We start from the raw sequence: 21127 nt of genomic DNA on the forward strand, positions 1-21127 counted from the left end.
GGGCACGAACCCGTGTCCCCTGCATCGGCAGGCGGACTCTCAACCACTGCGCCACCAGGGAAGCCCTAAATAGTTTTATTTTTGTAACCATGTTAATAAATTTATTTACTTTTTAAATATTGATTTATTTATTTAGGTTGCACTGGGTCTTAGTTGCAGCATGTGGGATCTTTGTTGCGGCATGCAGGATCTTTAGTTGCGACATGCGCACTCTTAGTTGTGGCATGCGGATTTATTTATTTATTTACTTTATTTTTGGCTGTGTGGGGTCTTAGTTGTGGCACGTGGGATCTTCATTACATCGTGCATGCGGGATGTAGTTCCCTGACCAGGGATTGAACCTGGGCCCCCTGCATTGGGAGTGCGGAGTCTTACCCACTGGACCACCAGGGAAGTCCCCATCTCCAGAACTCTTTTCCCCTTATAAAATGTAAACTCTATACCCATTAAACAGTAACCCCCATTTCTCCTTCCCACCCAGCCTCTGACAACTACCATTTTACTTTCTGTCTCTTTGATTCTGTCTGTATGATTTTTCTGTCTCTAAGTATGTCACATAAGTGGAATCATATAGTATTTGTCTTTTTGTGACTGGTTTATTTCACTTATCATAATGTCCTCAAGGTCCATCCATGTTGTAGCATATGTCAGAATCACATTTTTAAGCTTGAATATGGTTCCATTGTATGTATATACCACATTTTGCTTATCCATTCATTTATCTATGGACATTTGGGTTGCTTCCACCTTTTAGTTATTGTGCATCGGGCTGCTGTGAACATGGGTATATAAATATCTCTTTGAAACACTGCTTTCATTTCTTTTTGGTACGTATGTAGAAGTGGAATTGTTGGATCATATGGTAATTCTATTTTTATTTTTTTGAGGAACCGCTATACTTTTTTCCATAGCAACTGCACCATTATACTTTCCTACCAACAGTGCACGAGTGTTCTGATTTCTCCACATCTGTGCCAACACTTGTTATTTTTCTGTTTTTTTTTTTTTTTTTTTACAGTAGCCATTCTAATGAGTGTGAGGTGGTATCTCACTTTGGTTTTAATTTGACATCCTTGCTTTTTGTCCATTTTTTTTATTACGCCTACTCCCTTTTTTTTTTTTTTTTTTTTGCGATATGCAGGCCTCTCACTGTTGTGGCCTCTCCCATTGCGGAGCACAAGCTCCGGACTCGCAGGCTCAGCGGCCATGGCTCACGGGCCCAGCCGCTCCGCAGCATGTGGGATCTTCCCAGACCGGGGCACGAACCTGTGTCCCCTGCATCGGCAGGCGGACTCTCAACCACTGCACCACCAGGGAAGCCCATGCCTACTCCCTTTTATTTTTAATCTTTTTCTGTCATTTCTTTAGATGAAAGGAACATATCTTTGGTTTATTTTTTGGCCTGAGAGCTTTTTTCATTTAGGAATCTAAACCCATTCATATTTATTATTACAATCGCTATCTTTGTCCTTTTTTTTCCCCAGTACCTTGCAGATTTCTCTTCATCTCATTTTTTTTTTTTTCTGTATAAACATCATCTTTTCTGTGATTTGGAAGGCAAGCAGTGTTTTTATTCCAGTAGTCATTACCTTACAGCTTTTCAAAAACATTCTTAAGGAGAATGCTTGTAAATAAAGGAATAACTAAAATATACTTATCAAAATTAGTAACAGGAAAATAATTCTTGACTCTGTTGGGAATTATGAGGATGTGTTATTTCCATTTGTTTCCTTTCTGCCCTTTTTTTTTTTTTTACTGTAATTGGGCAGAGTATAGCGTCATGGTTTTTTTTTTTTTTATCTGTTGTAGCTCTTCTTTAGAATTGATGAACTCTTTCAAAAGAGTAAGCAATTTCTGTGACCCATTTTATAGCTCATTTAACCCATTTTGTGGGCTTTCATCAGCTGTGGCTGGTGGGAGTTACAGGAGGTTTCCAGCCCTGAGTTCTTTCTCCTGCAAATAGCAGCTCCCTGACGCAGGTTAGGGGTCTGGTGTCTGCCTTCCAAGGGCATGGATATGGCTGTTGCATTTGGTTTCTCAGAGAAGCCTTGGCAGCCGGATCTTTTTTTTCTTTGAGGTTAATCTGATTATTTTCCTAGATACACTGGATTCCCTTCTTTATCTTTAGTTTAGAAACTATTCTAGTATCTATGATCTGTTAGTCATCTTTCCATGTTTATCTTTGTTCTTTCCTCTGTTCTGGTAAACAGCCTTGGGCTAGTCTTCTATTTTAACGTTGTGATTTTTTTCTTAGCCCAATCCACAATTTACTGTCTTATTTTTCCTTTTTTAAAAACAACAACTTTATCGAGGTATTGAGGTATGATTCACATATGATACAGTTCACCTATTTAGATTGTACAATTCAATCGTTTTTAGTATATTCACAGAGTTATGCAACCATCACCACAATCAACTTTAGAACATTTTTGTTGTTCCAAAAAGCAACCCTGTACCCATACCCCCATTTCCTTCCAGTCCTTCCCCCCAGCCCTAGGCTACCACCAATCTGTTTTCTGTCTCTATAGATTGGCCTATTCTGGACATTTCATTCCTCCTGTGGTAGAATGTATCAGTATTTTGTTCCTGTATATTGCCGAATAATATCCCATTGTATGGATATACCACATGTTATTTATCCATTCACCAGTCGATGGGCATTTGGGTAGTTGCCATTTTTTGGCTTTAGGAATGATGTTGCTCTGAACGTACAAGTTTTTGTGTGGACATGTTTTCATTTCTTTTGGGTACATAGCCAGGAGTGGAATTGCTAGGTCATATGTTAACTCTACGTCTTTTTGTTTGTTTTATTTTTTTATTTTGGCTGTGCTGTGTGACCTGTGGGATCTTAGCTCCTTGACCAGGGATTGAACCCAGGCCCTTGGCAGTGAAAGCACAGAGTCGCAACCACTGGGACGCCAGGGAGTCCCCCATGTTATCTCCGTTTAAGCTTGTTAGAAACTGCCAGGCTGTTTTCCAAAGTGGCCGCACCATTTTACATTCCCACCAGCAGTGTATAAGGGTTCTGATTTCTCTGCATCCTCCTTATCACTTGTCATTATCTGCTTTTTTTTTTTTTGCGGGTACTGCGGGCCTCTCACTGTTGTGGCCTCTCCCGTTGTGGAGCACAGGCTCCGGACGCGCAGGCTCAGCGGCCGTGGCTCACGGGCCCAGCCACTCCATGGCATGTGGGATCTTCCCAGACCGGGGCACGAACCCGTATCCCCTGCATCGGCAGGCGGACTCTCAACCACTGTGCCACCAGGGAAGCCCCTATCTGCCTTTTTTGTTATAGCTGCCCACACTAGAACACAGTTCAGCCAAGTTCTCTGCTGCTTTATGATAAAGATTGCCTTTTCTCTCTCTCTCTTTTTTTTTGGCTGCACCACACAGTTTGCGTGATCTTAGTTCCCTGACCAAGGATTGAACCTGGGGCCACAGCAGTGAAAGCACGGAGTCCTAACCACTGGACCTCCAGAGGAGTCCCTAAACATTCATATTTCTAGCAACATTCTGTTCATGATAATATACGTATTCTCTAAGGCAAGAGAGGCTTTCTCTACTGTCCTTCACTTCCTTCTGAGCCATCACCCTAATCACTTTTTTTTTGGCCACACTGTGGCTTGTGGAATCTTAGTTCCCCGACCAGGGATTGAACCCGGGCTCTCAGCAGTGAAAGCATGGGGTTCTAACCACTGGACCGCCAGGGAATCTCCCTAATCTTTTTTGTTTTTAATTAATTTATTTATTTTTGGCTGCGTTGGGTCTTCGTTGCTGCGCACAGGCTTTTCTCTAGTTGCGACAAGCGGGAGCTACTCCTCATTGTGGTGTGTGGCGTTCTCATTGTGGTGGCTTCTCTTGTGGCGGAGCATGGGCTCTAGGCACACGTGGGCTTCAGTAGCCGTGGCACACGGGCTTAGTTGCTCTGTGGCATGTGAGATCTTCCTGGACCAGGGCTTGAACCCGTGTCCCCTGCATTGGCAGGTGGATTCCTAATCACTGTGCCACCAGGGAAGTCCCCTCCAATCACTTTTATTTTATAAATTTATTTATTTATATTTTGGCTGTGTTGCTGCGCACAGACTTTCTCTAGTTGCGGAGAGTGGGGGCCGCTCTTCGTTGCAGCGCGTGGGCATCTCACTGCAGTGGCCGCTCCCATTGCGGAGCACAGGCTCCAGGCGCACGGGCTCAGCAGTTGTGGCACGTGGGCTCAGTAGTTGTGGCTCTTGGACTCCAGAGTGCAGGCTCAGTAGTTGTGGCGCACGGGCTTAGCTGCTCCACGGCATGTGGGATCCTCCCGGAGAGGGCTCGAACCCGTGTCCCCTGCATTGGCAGGAGGACTCTCAACCCCTGCGCCACCAGGGAAGCCCCTGCCCCCAATCCCTTTTAATGCCCATATTTTTAGCAGGTTCCTGGTGGCTGCCAACATTCCTTGGCTTATAGGTGCATCACTGCAATCCCTGTCTCCCTCATTACATGGGCCTCTTCCCTGTGTGTGTCTCTCTATGTCTTTACATGGCCTTCTTAAAAGGGCATCAGTCATTGGACCTCATCTACTTGATTATATCTGCAAAGACTATTTCCACATAAGGTCACATTCACAGTTCCCAGGGGTTAGGACTTCAGCGTATCTTTTGGGGGGAAGTATTCAACTCACAACAGGTAGTTTGTGTCTTTGTAGGAATTTTCCTATTTCACCTAAGTTGTCTTATTTGTTGGCATATAACTGTGCATAGTATTCCCTTATAATCTTTTTTATTTCTGTAAGCTTTGTAGTAATATCCCCCTTTCACTCCTGGTTTAATAATTAGAGCTTTCCTTTTTCCTGTCACTCTAGCAAAAGTTTTGTGAATTCTGTTGGTTCTTTTCAAAGAACCAACTTTTGATTTCGTTGCTTTTTTCTATTTAATGAATTTGTGTTCTAATTTGTATTATTTCTGCTTGCTTTGGGTTTAATTTGTTCTTTTTCCAGTAACTTTTTTTAAAAAATAAATTTATTTATTTATTTATGGCTGCATTAGGTCTTCGTTGCTGTGCGCAGGCTTTCTCTAGTTGCAGTGAGCAGGGGCTACTCTTCATTGCAGTGCGTGGGCTTCTCACTGTGGTGGCTTCTCTTGTTGTGGAGTGCAGGCTCTAGGCACGCAGGCTTCAGTAGTTGTGGCACGTGGGCTCAGTAGTTTTGGCATGCAGGCTTAGTTGCTCCGTGGCATGTGGGATCTTCCTGGACCAGGGATTGAACCCTTGTCCCCTACATTGGCAGGCGGATTCTTAACCACTGTGCCACCAGGGAAGTCCCTCCAATATCTTAAGGTAGAAGATTAGATTAGTGATATGAGATCTTTTTTTTTGATATAGGCATTTATAGGTTTACATTTTCCTCATCATCTTTCCTTTTTAATAGACAACTTTGCCCCCAAGGCTTTGTCTAGGAAAAAACCCCCGAGGACAAAGGTAGAAACCAGCAGCTTTTTATTTTTTATTTTATTTTATTTTTTATTTTTCAGAATAATTTGTTTATTGTGTGTGTTATGAATTGTAGTGTCACAGTTTGTTCTCCCGACCCCCACTTTATAGTTTCTCACATCTTTTTTTTGAATTTATTTTATTTATTTTTTTATACAGCAGGTCCTTATTAGTCATCAATTTTATACACATCAGTGTATACATATCAATCCCAATCACCCAATTCATCACACCACCACCACCACCACCCCGCTGCTTTCCCCCCTTGGTGTCCATATGTTTGTTCTCTACATCTGTGTCTCAATTTCTGCCCTGCAAACCGGTTCATCTGTACCATTTTCTAGGTTCCACATATATGCGTTAATATACGATATTTGTTTTTCTCTTTCTGACTTACTTCACTCTGTATGACAGTCTCTAGGTCCATCCACGTCTCTACAAATGACCCAATTTCGTTCCTTTTTATGGCTGAGTAATATTCCATTGTATATATATGTACCACATCTTCTTTATCCATTCGTCTGTCGATGGGCATTTCAGTTGCTTCCATGACCGGGGTATTGTAAATAGACCAGCAGCTTTTTATTATGGGCGTTTTATTGCTTCCTCTCTGGGCACCTCCTGTGTGCTGGTTCTTGGCTTGAGCCTTGGAAGGACTGACACTGGTCAGTCCACACATTTTCCTGGGCTCTTCTGTTTTGTTTTAAAATGGAATTTGTATACGATACTCTATGCTGTGCGTGTGTATATATCCTGAATGACACGAGGGAAATGTTACTTTATAGCCTGTACAATAATCCATACTCTGCTGTAGTATTTCCATAGCACAGAAGACAAAAAGACACATTAGAAAAGACACATAGTTAACATTTCTGTGTTTATTTTTATGGCATAAACTGAATGGATGGACGACGGGTGGGTGGAAAAGACGTGTGATAGCTTTTTCCAAATGTGAGGCTGCCCCTGCTTAGTGTTCCCAGGGTGCCTGCTCTTCCCAGCTGGGAGAGGCCCTGTGGTCCAGGAAATGCCCTCCCCCTGACACAGGGCTGATCCCTGGGCCTGGTGTGGGTGGTGTGATGACTGCAGTATCTCCCTAGGGCGTCTGTGAGGAAATGACCTACGAGGAAATTCAGGATCATTATCCACTGGAATTTGCCCTGCGAGACCAGGACAAGTACCGGTACCGGTACCCCAAGGGGGAGGTAGGTGGGATATGGGGGCTTAGTCCCAGCCACCTGCTGCCTGCCTGGGAGGACCGCCTGTGGCTGAGGGCCCCAAGGGGCTCTGCAGGGGCTCCGTGGGCAGCAGGAGGGGCCTGGCCTCAGAGGCAGGCAGCCTGGGTGTGTGTGTCACCTCCACCACTTCTCAGCCGTGGCCCAGGCTGCAGGCGCCTCCTTGGGTGGTGGGTGAGCAGTGCTGCCCAGGAATCCCAACCCTGAGGCCTACTGGAGCCCTGTTTCCCATCACTCCCATCTTTACTCTCCCCATCCCTGGGAGTGTCATAGGGTGACCCCAACCTCCCTGCGGCTGCAGACACCACCCCTAGCCCTGAATCCAGACCTAGGGATTCATTTTCCCCAGGTGGGTCGTGACTACCATAAGTTACCTGCACTGTCACCTCCCCTCAGACTGGCTCTTGCCTCAGGCCAGGCCCCGGGTAGAAACAGTGTCACCTTTTTTTTTTTTCCCGCGGTACGTGGGCCTCTCACTGTTGTGGCCTCTCCCGTTGTGGAGCACAGGCTCCGGACACGCAGGCTCAGCGGCCATGGCTCACGGGCCCAGCCGCTCCATGACATGTGGGATCCTCCCGGACCGGGGCACGAACCCGCGTCCCCTGCATCGGCAGGTGGACTCTCAACCACTGTGCCACCAGGGAAGCCCCCAGTGTCACCTTTGACTCATGTATCTCCCACTTCTAGGACGTGACCTGGGGCAGTGGCCAAATAAAAATACCTCCCACAGACACACAGGTTTGCATACACACATACACGTACACATGTAGAAACCCCCCGCCCAAATGCCAGGCTCACAGGTGCCTATGCTGTGCTGTCCTCGGGAGTAGGACAGCTTCGGGTAGCATTGATATTTCCCCACATCATACTGTGAGGGAGAGCCCAGATTTAGAACCAAACCAGATAACAGTAAAAAGAAACAAAGCATCTGGCTGCTCAAACTTGAGAATAGAGGGGGTAAATTGGTAGGGAAGTTAGTTGCCAAAAGGAGCAATCTAGGATTTCCCCAGAAATACCAGGGGCTGGCACAAGTCATGTTGTTATTACTCCCAATCAAATCATGGGGCAAACTCAGCTCCAAGCTTGAGGCCTTTTTTTTTTCTGAAGGACGGCTCACTGTGTGCAAACAGGGGTGAACCCCCAGGGCTGGGTCTCCCAGTGAAAAGCTCTAGACCTGCCAGTCACTGGGGTTGGTCCAAGGGCTCCCTCACGGCACCCAGGGGAGGTACAGGGCAGGCAGACCATGAGGGTCCTTCCTGGGAGCTCAGGCATTCTGACCGGTTGTACTCTGGGAAGTTTGGTAGGTTTTTGCTTCCCCTCCCCACAAGCCTCGTTCTGTGTACTCCACGTGCGGTGGGGAGGAAGGGAGCCGTGTCTTCTCCACCTGTCGTCAGTTGCCAGCATGTGAATTCCAGTAGCTGAGGGTTCAGCAAAGGACCCCAGGATGGGCATGGAGGTGGCCCCTTGGACGCAGCCTAAGCCCCAGCCCTGCCCTCTCGGTCCTACTGGGACCTGGCCCTGGGATAGAGGAGGTGATCCCTTTGTCAGACTGCCAGTCCTCACCAACCTCCCAGAATGGTGAGGAGTTCAGGAGAAGGTAGCCCACTACCCAGAACATCTCCATCCCTACCCCCGGAGCTGGGTTGAGGGATGCTTCCCACTTGCCCTTGCAGTCCTATGAGGACCTGGTCCAGCGACTCGAGCCCGTCATCATGGAGCTGGAGCGGCAAGAGAACGTGCTGGTCATCTGCCACCAGGCTGTGATGCGCTGCCTCCTGGCCTACTTCCTTGACAAGGCGGCAGGTGCGGACGCTGCCCCTGGGGAGGTGGGATGTGTGTGTGAGAGAGATTGAAGGGGACTGTCACCTGGGCATCCCTGGTGCCAGCCCTCTCCGTCTGTGTCCACAGAACAGCTGCCTTACCTCAAGTGTCCGCTGCACACGGTCCTGAAGCTGACCCCTGTGGCTTATGGTAAAGAAGCTTCCCGCATGCTGACCTGGTTGCCAGACTGGCTGTCTGCAGGGTTCCGTGGTTTTCTGCAAACCCCTCCCTTGAAAATTTCATTAGAGGCTCATTCCTCCTCCTTCCACCCCACCACCTTTCCCAATTTGCTTTTTAATTTTTTTTTGTTTTAATTCCTGTGGCCACAGGAAGCCTCCCCAATGATCCTTCCTTAACCATCACCCACCCATATGAGGGGCTTTTCTACTGGTTTCTCCAAAATCCCCCAGAAAGCCCCAAGGCCCCCAGGACCCGGACCTGAAAATATGCGCCTCTACCTTGGGCTCTGCCAGCAGAGGCCTCACGCAACTTCCTAACCTCCTGGGTCCCGACTCCTCCCCTTCAACACTGGTCGAGGCACTCTCTCATGGTTGTGCCCTCGGGACAATGACTGTAAAGCTCAGTGGCAGCTGAAGTCATCCCAGTGCGTGTTAATCGCCTCGTCCCCCTTTGCACTGAGCGCCTGGCACCATGGTGATCCCACCTCAAGTGTGAGACAGGGCTGGGTGCGGGTCTGCTCAGCGTAGTGACCCCTCACTGAGCTAGGCTTGTTGCTTCTCAGACCGCCCTCAGCCCCCGAGGTGGGCCGCTCATCCTCACTCTGGCTCTGCCTGGTGCCCGGGCTCCTCGGCGAGCCTGCGCTGGGCAGTGGCCCAGAGGCTCGGGCCTGACACGCTGCCTAGTGCTTCCTCACGGGGCCTCCGGAGCTGCCTAAGGTGGGAGGACTGGAGTGAGGCTGAGGCGCCTGCTCAGCCCCACAGCACCGAAAGCCTCCTCCTGGGAGAAGCTTCTACCCCTGTGGCTCAGCTGCCTTTCAGGAGGGGGAATGGATTTGCATCTTCCCTTTGGCAGGTTGTAAAGTGGAGTCCATATTCCTGAATGTGGCGGCCGTGAACACGCACCGGGACAGGCCTCAGGTAGCAGCCGGGTCACTGCTGGGGTGGTGGGCACGTTCCTGGGGGTCCAGACACAGCAACCACCAGGGCCAGGCCCAGCTGGGGCACCTACTGAGTGAGCTAGAATTCTCTGTCAGGGTGACGCTGTGGCCAGAACAGAGGCTAGAGGCCTACAGCGGGCAGGCGCTTCCATGTCCCACCAGCCCAGGCCTCATGAGCACCTGTCCAACTTGAGCACCTTTAAAAAGTAAAAATGAAAAATGTCCTGCTTTGTTGCGGAAAGGGCCGTGCAGAGGCTGAGGGTGTCTCGGTGCTGCGTAGAGACCTGCCTGCGGAAGGACACGTCTCTGTTCTGTGTTCCCCCAGCGTTAAAGATAGAAGCTCCTTGAAGTGTTGTCCAGAAGCACTTCAGGCCCGTGTGGGATCCTTCTGCCATGTTGGTTTCCACTCCCACTGAGGCCAAGAGCAGGACCGCCCCTCTGGGCCCCATTCCCAGAGTCTGTTGCACCAGGAAGGCTCCTGGGGCCTTAGTCATGCCTCTGCCATCCACAATGGGACATGCTGGGCCTTGGGCCCCTGCCCAGGGTGCGGGCCTTGGGCCCCGCAGGCTGAGGTGTGTGGGCGTGTCCTCCTGTTTCCTAAGGCTGCTTCCCCTCACCAGAACCAGTCATTGTGTAAACCTCTTCCCTGTTTGCCCTGAGAGTCCGATGCAGGCCCAGTCTGGCACACACAGGTCTCAGGGGAAGATGTCCCAAGAGGCCCCTCGTGCTGAGGAAAGCCCAGAAGGCGTTGGGTCCCCAGCACTGACGGGGTGATGGTGAAAGAGGCCCCTGGACCCAGCAAGCATCAGGGGCTGGTGCCCCGGTCCATTTGCAGGAGACAGCATGACCATGGGGTAGTTGGCAGGCACCCTGCCTGCCTCTGGGTAGGCGCTTCTGAGAGGCAAACTTCTGTTGGCCACAGGTTCTGGGATGGTTCCTTTTAAGGTGGGCAGGATCTCCAGGTCCTGGCCCATCCTTGGGGGCAGGTTGTGGTGAGAAAGGGGCCCTTGGGAAGCCTGCCCCCAGTGAGAATTGCACCTGCCCCTACAATTCCAGTGGCCAGCCCTGTGAACTCAGGAGTGTGGCCATAGGGGCCATGATTCCCTCCCTGCAGATCTGGGCTGTGGCCCAGGTCATTGGTGACCTGCTCCGTTGGACCACCAAGATCAGGGATCACATAGGATCACATAGTCTCGCAGAGTTGAGGGGAGTTTCTGACCCCCATCCCTTAGGCCTGAGATGCCCTGAACTCAGCCGGCTGTGGACAGAACTGGGCTCTGCAGCTGAGGCAGGGGAGGGGGGCTGTTCAGGAGGTGCAGGGGGCCCGGTGCCCCAGCTCTCAGGGAACAGACCAGGCTGCAGAACAGGAGGTGTCCACAGGCTGCTGGGGCCATATCTGACACCTGTCCACCGACACACCGACATAGCCGGGAGGAGGGCACCCTCAGGAGCTGGTCCCCTTCCCGGCCAGCTGTTTCTCCCCACCTGACCCAGACCTGAGGCAGGAGGCGGGGATGGCCTCACTCTGGGTAATGCCTGACCTGCCTGCAAGGAGCAAGCAGGAACTGGAGGTGTCCTTCATCCCCCACCTTTGTTCTGGTGTTTGTCACCCACCACGTGTCAAGAGGCTCTTGACCCCAGGCTCTTAGGAAAGGTCGGGGTCTAAGTCCTGTGGCCGGGGCTCCTTGGGGTGAGAATGTGAGTCCAGCGGCCATAGCGATGAGCAAAGCAGATAGTGGTGACTGTCTGTCCTTGGCAAAGGGTCAGTGTTCTGTGTGTTTAATTTTGTGCAGAATGTAGACATCTCTCGGCCTCCAGAGGAAGCCCTTGTCACGGTCCCTGCTCACCAGTGACCGTGTGTCGTCCACTGCGACCCCCAGGCAGGTGTTGATCTCTGCGGACGAGGTCATTCAAGGCCCTCTGGTCTGTGTGACAGTCACCACACAGGAACACCCTCAAAGCCATGCATGGCTGGTGGCACCCAGAATCCCAGTCCCAGCCCACCTGTTTCCTTGTTGACAGTGTCAGGGTTGTATGCGGTGCCCAACCTGCTGCTAAAAACCACTTGGCCTGACTGCATCTGCACCGGGCTGGTGAGAGGTTTCCCAGCCCCTGATCCTTCTGTTCTCTCTTACCGGCCGGGTGGGCTTTGTGAAGTGTGAAACCCAAAAATGTGAAATGGAAAGCACTTGCTGTGATGTTTCCACCCACTGAGGCCGAGCTGCCTGGGTAGACCTGGGGACCCCTGCCAGGGCTCTGCTGCCCTCTCTTTGGCCACTTCCTGAGCCAGAGGCAAGGTGTTCATGAGCTGCTGCTGCTGCTTCAGTAAGCGGGAAAGAGCCATCCCCATCCTGCCTCGCCAGGGACTGAAGAGCTTCCGCCAAGGCAGCCACCTCCTCTGGCCAGACCCTTGGGTCCGTGCGTCTGCATTTGTGGACGCTCAGGAAAGCAGTGTGTTCACTTCAGCACATGGGAATGCACAGAATCATGCAGGGAGCAGGGTGTTTGCGATGACCCCTTCCCAATTATGCCTACACTGGAATACTCGTGGGAGCTGGTAGCCAAGGCCACCCCTCTCCAACTGCTCTCATGGTGCAACATGTAAAGAAAGACGTGAAGACGGGACAGTTGTATGAGTCGCCCTTCCCAGTGCTCGAGGGAGAGGCTGCCCTCCCATCTTCCTCTCCCGGCCATGCCCCTGGGCTACCTTGCCCGCTGCTGCCTGTGTCCACACAAGAGGGTACACTGGTGGCAGGGACCTGCATTTGCTGTGAAGGATTCGGAAAAGCTTGCATGGTCCTGCAAAGTCTGTCCTGGCGTTTGTCGACCTTTACCCACGGGACTAAGCACGGGAAAGCCCAGAGCTGGAGGCAGCCCCGGCCAGGGCAGGATTTTCCCAGCTTCTGATTCTTGTACACAGGAGCCTGATGAAAACGACCTCGGGAAGCCTGCCATCTGTCACGCCCCTGAGTTCTTTTGGGCCCAGGGAGTTGGGCTGGGCCGTGGGTTCTGGCTCCATTTTGTAGCTGGGAGAACAGGCTGGCCAGCAAGTTGTGAGGCTGGGTGAGGAAGTGTGTGGATTTGTAGTTGGATGCGCTGCTGTCCACAGATGGTGGTCCTTGGTGAAGTCAGGCCCCAGGATCCTGTGTCCCTGGCCCAGGCTGATGGTCTCTCGGCCTCGAGTGCCACAGCAGCTATGGACAGACGTGGGTGGAGAGATATCCAGGACAGAGCCGTGGCAGTACCCTCCTTCTGGACTTATCTTCTGTCAGAGCCCCAGGCCCCTTAGACCCAGGGCCAGAGGACCACGCTACTGCCTTTGGGATGTGGGGACTGCAGCCTTTGCTTTCATGTCCGCCAGAGTATTGGTGACTTTTGGTCATGTTCAGTTGTTGGCCATAGCAGGTCCCTTTGGTCAGTGGCATGTACATCTAGATGTCACCACCTCTCCAAGACCTCAGGCTGGCTGAGGTGAGACCAGCGAGGCCTTTTCTCTCTGTCCAGAGGGCAGCCAGGAGCTACTGGAGACGTGTCACAAGGACTGGGATGGGGCAGAGGGAAGTCTGGGATCCCAGCAGGGCTCACCCGGAGCTGGCTTTGCATGGGCAGCCGTCCACCTGGCTGGCTGCCCGGTTGTAGCCGGGACGGTTGATGTGCTCCTGTTGCAGACATGTTTCCTGCTCACCCTGGAATGGATGTTGTTGGATCTCGGCCACACGTCACACTGTGTCCAACATTCTTTGCAATAAATAACTTTTTAAAAAAAGAACAATCTAAGGTTGTGTTGTGTGGCCAGCTCGCCACTGGTGAGGTTCTTTCCAGCGGCTCTGCAAACCCCTGTGCTGCGCTCCCTCCCAACACGTCTGTATGGGCCCTTGGTCCAGCTCCCACCCCCATGACTACCCATCCCTGGAGCGGAAACTGTCTTGCCCTGGAGTGAGCCCTGGGCAGGGCCCGGGTTTTCCCTGGGCTGACCTAGGTTGCTGGGCCCTCACCACTGAGACAGAAGCAGACGTAGGGGGGGATCTGGGGTCCCTGGAAATGTGGGTCCCAAATACTGGCATCCCTGGAGAGGGGAACCAGAGGCTGGGTCGAGGATGGAGGGCCTGCATAAGGCTGTGGGTGGAGTGTGCTGGCTGATTCTCTGCTGTGCTTTGTCACTTCTGGCGTGGGGAAGATGGTGACAAGAGGTACCCTTTCCTATGCCTTAGAATTTTTTTTTCCTTTTGCATTAAAAAAAATTTATTGAAGTATAGTTGTTTTTTTAAAAAAATAAATTTGTTTATTTTTAATTTTGGCTGTGTTGGGTCTGTTGCTATGCGCAGGCTTTCTCTAGTTGTGGCGAGCGGGGGCTACTCTTCCTTGCAGTTCGTGGGCTTCTCAGTGCCATGGCTTCTCTTGGTGCAGAGCATGGGCTCTAGGCGCACGGGCTTCAGTAGTTGTGGCACGTGGGCTCAGTAGTTGTGGCTCATGGGCTCAGTAGTTGTGGCTCGCGGGCTCTAGAACACAAGCTTAGTAGTTGTGGTGCACGGGCTTAGTTGCTCCACGGCGTGTGGGATCTTTCCGGACCAGGGCTCGAACCCGTGTCCTATTGGAGTATAGTTGATTTACAATGTTGTGTTAGTTTCAGGTGTACAGCATAGTGATTCAGTTATATGTACACATGTATTCATTCTTTTTCAGATTCTTTCCCATATAGGTGATCACAGAATATTGAGTAGAGTTCCCTGTACTATACAGTAGGTCCTTGTCATCTGTTTTATATATAGTAGTATGTATGTGTTAATCCCAAGCTTCTAATTTATCCCTCCTCCTCCCCATGCCTCAGAATTTTGTTGGACTTTCCACACCTGCCCTGGGGCTGGGGTGTTGCAAGGGTTTTCCTCCATGGACATAACATTGCTGGCATTTGCCTTTCCTAGTGTGTCAGGGCAGAGGGTGGCTGTGTCACAGTGGATGACAGGAACCCCTTGGGCTTCATCCCCAGGCTCAGAGTGATATCAGCTATGACTGTCTTCCTGGTACGTGAGGTTGGGGGACCGCTGAATGGTCCCCACCCTGTCTCCGGGCATAGAGCTCCTGGAGTGGATACCTGACCTCCTTAGAGGCTTCCTTGCACTTTCTGAAGAAGGTTTTGCAGATTTTAACAGCAAAGCCACAACAGAAGGAATGAAATATAACACTATAGAATTTTTCTTCAGGTTCACTGTTCTACCACAACCTAGAAAGAGCGATTACATATGGTTAGGTTGAAGAATTTTGTAGCATTTTGGGTTGCTAGGAAACAGTGGCCATCAGGTAGGATCAGAGGATATTTGGATAGAATGAAATATTGTTACAAAGGCATAGGTTTCAGCAACATTTGAATTATATTTATAATATGATTGTATATTATATATTAATAAAATATAATTATCACCTGTAAAGGCGAGTTGCCATGTTTGGTTTAGACCAATCATTATTCATCCCCTGGGACTGGGCACATTGTTGTTTAAACAAAAACTGTTCTATTAAAAGTGGAAAATGGGGTAGACCACAAGTGGTATCTGTCAAACCCTGGCTAATGGCCACAGGTCTCTTTGGGAAGGGCTGTGGGGAAAGTACCAGCATGAAGCTGGGCTGTCTTCACAGGGCTCACCTTAAAGGGCACCCACCCCACTTCCTTCAAGGGCCCCTGGGTTTGTGAACTGATCTTATCTGGAAAATTGGTGAGAGATCCTATCCTCTGCAGTCAGGTCTCTGGTGGTCAGCCCTCTAGTTCTTTTGTCATACACATCCAGTAGGGCTCTGCTGGCTTCCCCATCAGTTTTTGTCTGAGGGGCCTGGTGCTCCTGCCAAAGATCCTGGTATCTGCATTGAAATCAAGGAGGCATTTCAACTATAGTGTCTCCAACCAGAATCTCTGACCCGTGGACAGCCGTGACTATGGTACTTATGGGTCAAATTGTGTCCCCCAAATTAATACATTGAAGACCTAACCCCCGGTACCTCATAATGTGACCTTATGTGGAAATAGGGTGGTTGCAGGTGTCATAAATTAAGATGAAGTCATACTGGAGTAGGGTGCACCCCTAATCCAAAATTCCCCAGCAACTTCAGAGACAGCTTGAATCCTGCTGACATCCTGGCTTCAAGCTTCCAGCCTCCAGAACTATGAGACAGTAAGTTTCTGTTGTTTGAGCCACTCAGGGTGTGGTACTTTGTTACAGCAGGCCTGGCAAATGGAAACTTCTCAGCGATGAACTTCCTAGGGCCTTGGTGAAGGACTATGTTCTGGGTCGTCTCCAGGGACTCAGGGAAAAGGTGAGTTGTCCCTGATAAATTCAGTCCAACATTTATTTTGAATGAATGAGTGAATCTTCCTGAGGCATGGCTGTACTAGCTCTGTCTCCTCAGCCTGCTGGGGTTGCCAAAGGCTTTCCCTTCATCCTGGCCGGATTTCCACTGCCTTTAACTCCAGCCAGGCAAACGTCCACTCTGGATGCATCCCCCATTTCCCTGGTCACCTGCTGACAACTTTATCAGTTGGAGGAAACTGACTCTGCCCAACATAATCAGAAATGGAATTTATGCAAATGAACTTGTGTAGCTCCCAGAACCACCAAGGACACAGGAGGACAAGACAAAGAGGCCATGCCCAAGTTACAGTTCTGCTTTGGCAGACACTGCATGCTGCTACCCGGCTGCCGTGACCCCCACCACTGCAGAGGCTCTGGTCACCAGCCTGCTAGGCACACTCCAGGGAAGGTATGTCTGACTCTAGGGAAGGTACATCTGATTCCAAGGAGGGTACATCTGATTGGCTGGACCTCGGGCAAAGGAAGCTGGGAAGTGGATGTCTGGCATTTCTGCCTTCTGAAATGGAGGAAGGGAGCCCAGGTGCTGGTGAAGAGGAATGGCAGGAGAGCTGTGCTCTACTTAGCTCTCATGCTCCTGGCCCTGTGGGTCAGTCCTAGGCTGATGCCACCCATACCCTGCCACCCACACCACGGGACACTGGGCTTTCTGAGCATCATTCGGTATTGCTTTGGCCCCATGCAGAGTTCCCATATGCAGCTTGACTGCCACATAAAGGTCCCAGCAGAAAATAGTCTTTTTAAAAAATATTTATTTATTTGGTTGCACTGGGTCTTAGTTGCGGTAGGTGGGCTCCTTAGTTGCGGCTCGCTGGCTCCTTAGTTGTGGCATGCAAACTCTTAGTTGCGGCATGCATGTGGGATCTAGTTCCCTGACTAGGGATCGAACCTGGGACCCCTGCACTGGGAACGCAGTCTTATCCACTGAGCCACCAGGGCAGTCCCAGAAAGTAGTCATTATTAACACTGTGCGTTTTTGAGGAGAGTCCGATAAAGGGGCCGTTTACAGAGCTGTGGGTGAATTCGGGTGTCAGCACCTGGGGCTAACATTGGGAGCACTTTCCTTCCCTAGGCCTTGTGGACTGAAGAAAAATGCACAACCTAAAAGTTGTGTGGGACCTTACTGAGGACTAAAGCCCAGAAGATAGCCTCTCAGAAAGCTCTGAGGACTTGCTCTGAAGAGATAAGGGAGGAGCCAGGATCTACAGGAGTTTTTTGTGGGAAGAACAAAAACAAAAATATGTAGTTGAACATCAAGATTACTAACCACAAAGAACAGACATCTCAAGTTAATGTTTTTCTATGTATGGGAACATGCAAGGACCTGGGTTCATTGAAATTATTCCTTTGATATGCATCTTAACTATCTAGGGTCAGTATCCAAAGCACAGAACGCTTCCTGTTTTTCTCCATCCTGAATTCCCCTCAGGTGCACCATCCGTGGGTTGCTGCAGTGGCTAATGGCTTGATTCTTGTAGAACTGGGATAGCGGGCAACATTCTTTGTTTACAGAAAAGTCAGGCAACATTCCCTGTCCACAACCCACAGGGTCAAGGCCCAGGAGGGGAAGGGACCCAACCCCCGACCCCCACTCCTGTTCAGTTTCTACTGTAATCTGTCTACCAGAGGGATCTCTTATATCAGTCACTCCCTGGGGCTCTCAAGATAAAAACCTCAATTTCTCAGTGTTATGGCCCTGAATGGAGGGACAGGCCGAGCTGTGGCTGTGAGGGTGGAGCGGGTGGTGTTGGCGGTGGGGTCTGGTGTGTCTGAAAGCCCACAGGAGCTTTGGGGTAGGAATAGGGAAGGAACAGCGTCATTCATGCACTCTCCTCCCACCCTCTGACGGATCTCCTGCAACTTAACTGCCTTCTGTTGACTTAGCCTGATGACTGACTATGAGGAGGGAGAAAGAGAAAGAGGGAACCCCAGGACAGAGTGGGATAGGGGGTGGATGTGGAGGGAAAAGTAGAAGACGGGCCTGGACATGCATCTACTATGGGCATCAGCACTAAGGTTGATGTGGTTGGTAGGGAGGTAGATGCACAGACAGCTATAGTCCAGCATAATGCGTGCTAGGGCAGTGGGAGTGGGGGTGGGTGGAACCCACAGAGGGGGCTGGGGAGGCTGAGGCAGCCCATCCCCCAGGGGGAGTAGTTTCCGGGCTGGTGCTCAGGGGAAAGTGGTCAATGGGCTAAAGGAGATCCTTTATTTCCTTTTCCAGTTATTATCTAGCACCTGCTGTGTGCATGGCCCTGTGTTGGATACAGAAAACATAGTCCCAGCCTCACTTAGCCCGCAAAGTAGCAGAAGGCACCCACATAACCCAAGGTTTGGTGCTGGGCTGGGGGGGTCACAAGGGCTGTGGGAACACTGAGTGGAGCCCTAACCCAGACTTGGCATCTCGAGAGGCTTCCTGGAGGAGGAGGTGTTTAAGTTGGGAGCCAGAGAGGGTGGCGGAATGCATGTGGTGTGTGCTGAGAGCAAGGAAGCACAAGGAGCCCCATTCAGTGCTATGGGACTGAAATCAGGACTTTGTCTTAAGAGATACAGGGAGCCATTGCAGGGTTTAGAGCGAGGGTGTGTGACTGATTTGTACTCTAGGGAGATCCACACAGGAAGCATTGGGGGGAGCAGGTGAGTTCAGAGCTGGGTCAGTGGTGGGTAAAAGAATGTTCTGGAGGTGAAAGCGACAGAGCGTGGAGAGAGTTGGGCAGCATGCCTGGGTGAACAGGCAGAGATGGGGACAGAGGTTTGGGGACAGTGAGTTGCCCATGGAAGCTGAGGAGGTCTTTGGGGATGGAGTTCTGGGAGTCCTCAGGGCAAGTATGGTGGTGGATGGGTGCAGACCCTCGGAGGCCAAAAGGGCTGGGAGGGAGGGCAGGGTAGGGTCCACTGTGCCTTGGGATGCTGGTGGGTGGTGAGCATGTGAGCAGTGGGGAGGGCCAGAGGAGAGGTGTGCGTGAGAGGTAAGGTAGGTGACAAACAGATGGTCCAGGACATCAGCAGGCAGTGTGAGGGAGAAATACAGAGGGAGAGGGTGAGGACATAGGGGACGGCCTGAGGTGCCACCGGCCTGGGACAGGACGACAAGAGGCACAGGGGGCTGTGCCCTGAGATAAAGTGTGAGCCTTTCAGGTAGGCCAGATGGGGAAGGGGCACAATTTAAGGTAGGGTCTGCCTCAAGCAGGAGGGGAGGGCACCTACTGGAATGAAAGGGGGTGGGGCGGGGGCTGATAAGAAAGTTTGTCTGAGGGGGCGGAGCCAAGCACAAAGGTCCCCAGCTGCCGGCCCCTCACCTGTGGCCTGGCATTGTTTTGCTGAGCTAGTCCAGCTGGCCTGGGTCCTTACATGGACGTGGGACTCCTCAGTCTTGTTGAGACCCCGAAGTTTGGCACAGGGAGATTGGTTTCTGTCCGGGAGAAGCAGATTTCCTCGGGCAACCTGTGGAAGTGACGGTTTCCAGCTTCACAGGCCTTGTTCACAAGGACCCCCGCCCGTTCCTGCCCCCAACTTCACCCCCCCCGGAACACACACATGGGCACATGCATGCTGGATGTGTGGCTGTGACTTCCAAGCTGCTGGGTGTTCCTGGCCTCACCCCCTCCTGCACATGCACAGCTCTGGGTGGGTCCTGGAGCCGCCACTATGCTCAACCATGAAGGTTTAACATGGGTGTCTTTGAGGTGTGGGAAGATGAGGGGGCATGAGGGAACCCAATACTGAAAAGGTCAGGGAGGACTAGGCCAGGACAGAAGCCCCTAGATGGGGATGAGAGGCCAAAGGCAGGTGATGGGAGGTGAGAAAGGACAACTCTTAGCTATAATGGCCTATATGGGAAAAGAACCTAAAAAAAAGTGGATATATGTATAACTGATTCACTTTGCTGTACACCTGAAACTAACACAACATTGTAAATCAACTATACTCCAATACACATTTATTTATTTATTTATTTATTTATTTATTTAGGCCACGTGGCATGCGGCATCCTAGTCCCTGACCAGGAATCGAACCTGCACCCCCTGCGGTGGAAGCGTGGAGTCTTAACCATTGGACAGCCAGGGAAGTCCCCCAGTAAAAATTAGACGAAAAAAATGGACAACTCTTAGGAGTTTGACTGGGGGCAGGGACTGAGTTATGAAGAGAAACCAAATCTGTGGGAGGCGGAAGGCGGGGCACCCATGGTGTGGAACAGGGCTCAGAAGGTGGCTGGCGAGGTGGACATGGAGGGGAGTGTGTGGTGGCCACTGTGCGTGGGGAAGGGGGACCTGGGCGGCGTTCAGCTTCAGACTGTGGAGCTGAGGGGGCAGAGGCAGCCAGTTGGGACGAAGCTGGGCTGTGTCAGGGAGGGGCCTCATCCCGCCTGGGGGCAGTCACCCCTCTGCCCCCACAGTGTACTCAGCACAGCATGCTGAGTCTTCAGTCCCTCTGGCCAGTGGTGAGGGGGACCATGGAGGACCCAGGCCCAGAGGAGGACCCTAACCTCCTAGGTCTGGGGAACTGCACTGAGGACATCCCGAGTTGTCTCCTTGGGCCTCACTCCTTGTTACGTGAAGCCCCCGCCCTCAGGTGAGAAACGTGGTGGCATGCCGGATGTACACACTGGCTCAGGGACCTGGTTAGTGTGATACTTCATGTTTTCTGCCTTGAGTGTAATGAGTTTAACTGTGGCAGGTGCAGAGTGGGCGGCAGGTCAGAAACCCTGGGCAAAAAAAGAATGCTTGCCATAGACTGGATGTTTGTGTCCCCCCAGACTCACATGTTTAACTGCTGACTCCCAAGGTGATGGTATTTGGAGTTGGTGCCTTGGGGAAGTGACTAGACCATGAGGGTGGAGCCCTCATGAATGGGATTGGTGCACTCATAAAAGAGGCCCCAGTGAGCTCCTTTGCCTCTTCTGCCACCTGAGAACACAGGGAAAAGAAGTCATCTGTGAACTAGGTAGGAAGTAGGTTCTAAATGGACACAGATGAGCTGATACCTTGATTTTGGATTTCCCAATCTACAGAACTGAGAGAAATAAATGTTTGTCATTTATAACTGAATCTATGATGTTTTGTTATAGCCGCCCCAAGGGACTAAGACAGTAGTCCAGCTCCCCATCCCTGACTCTGCGGGGACTCGTTACTGAGAAC

At 51.1% G+C, this 21127-nt stretch overlaps 1 protein-coding gene across 7 annotated transcripts in view; it reads left to right on the forward strand.

Annotated features, from left to right (window-relative positions):
* PFKFB4 (6-phosphofructo-2-kinase/fructose-2,6-biphosphatase 4) overlaps positions 1-15890 on the forward strand; it is a 43356-nt gene extending 27466 nt beyond the window's left edge. For 4 of the 7 annotated variants that reach the window (XM_081246573.1, XM_081246578.1, XM_081246572.1 and 1 more), the window contains 3 exons: positions 6561-6665; positions 8369-8498; positions 8604-9538. In XM_081246573.1, coding sequence (XP_081102699.1) covers positions 6561-6665; positions 8369-8498; positions 8604-8830 — 462 coding nt within the window. In that variant the 3' untranslated portion in view covers positions 8831-9538. The other 3 variants (XM_081246577.1, XM_081246574.1, XM_081246576.1) reach the window with 2 other exon arrangements.
* The last annotated feature ends 5237 nt before the right edge of the window (positions 15891-21127 follow it).

This window comes from Mesoplodon bidens (assembly GCF_964165515.1).
Source record: "Mesoplodon bidens genome assembly, chromosome: 10".
Classification (NCBI taxonomy): Eukaryota; Metazoa; Chordata; class Mammalia; order Artiodactyla; family Ziphiidae; genus Mesoplodon; species Mesoplodon bidens.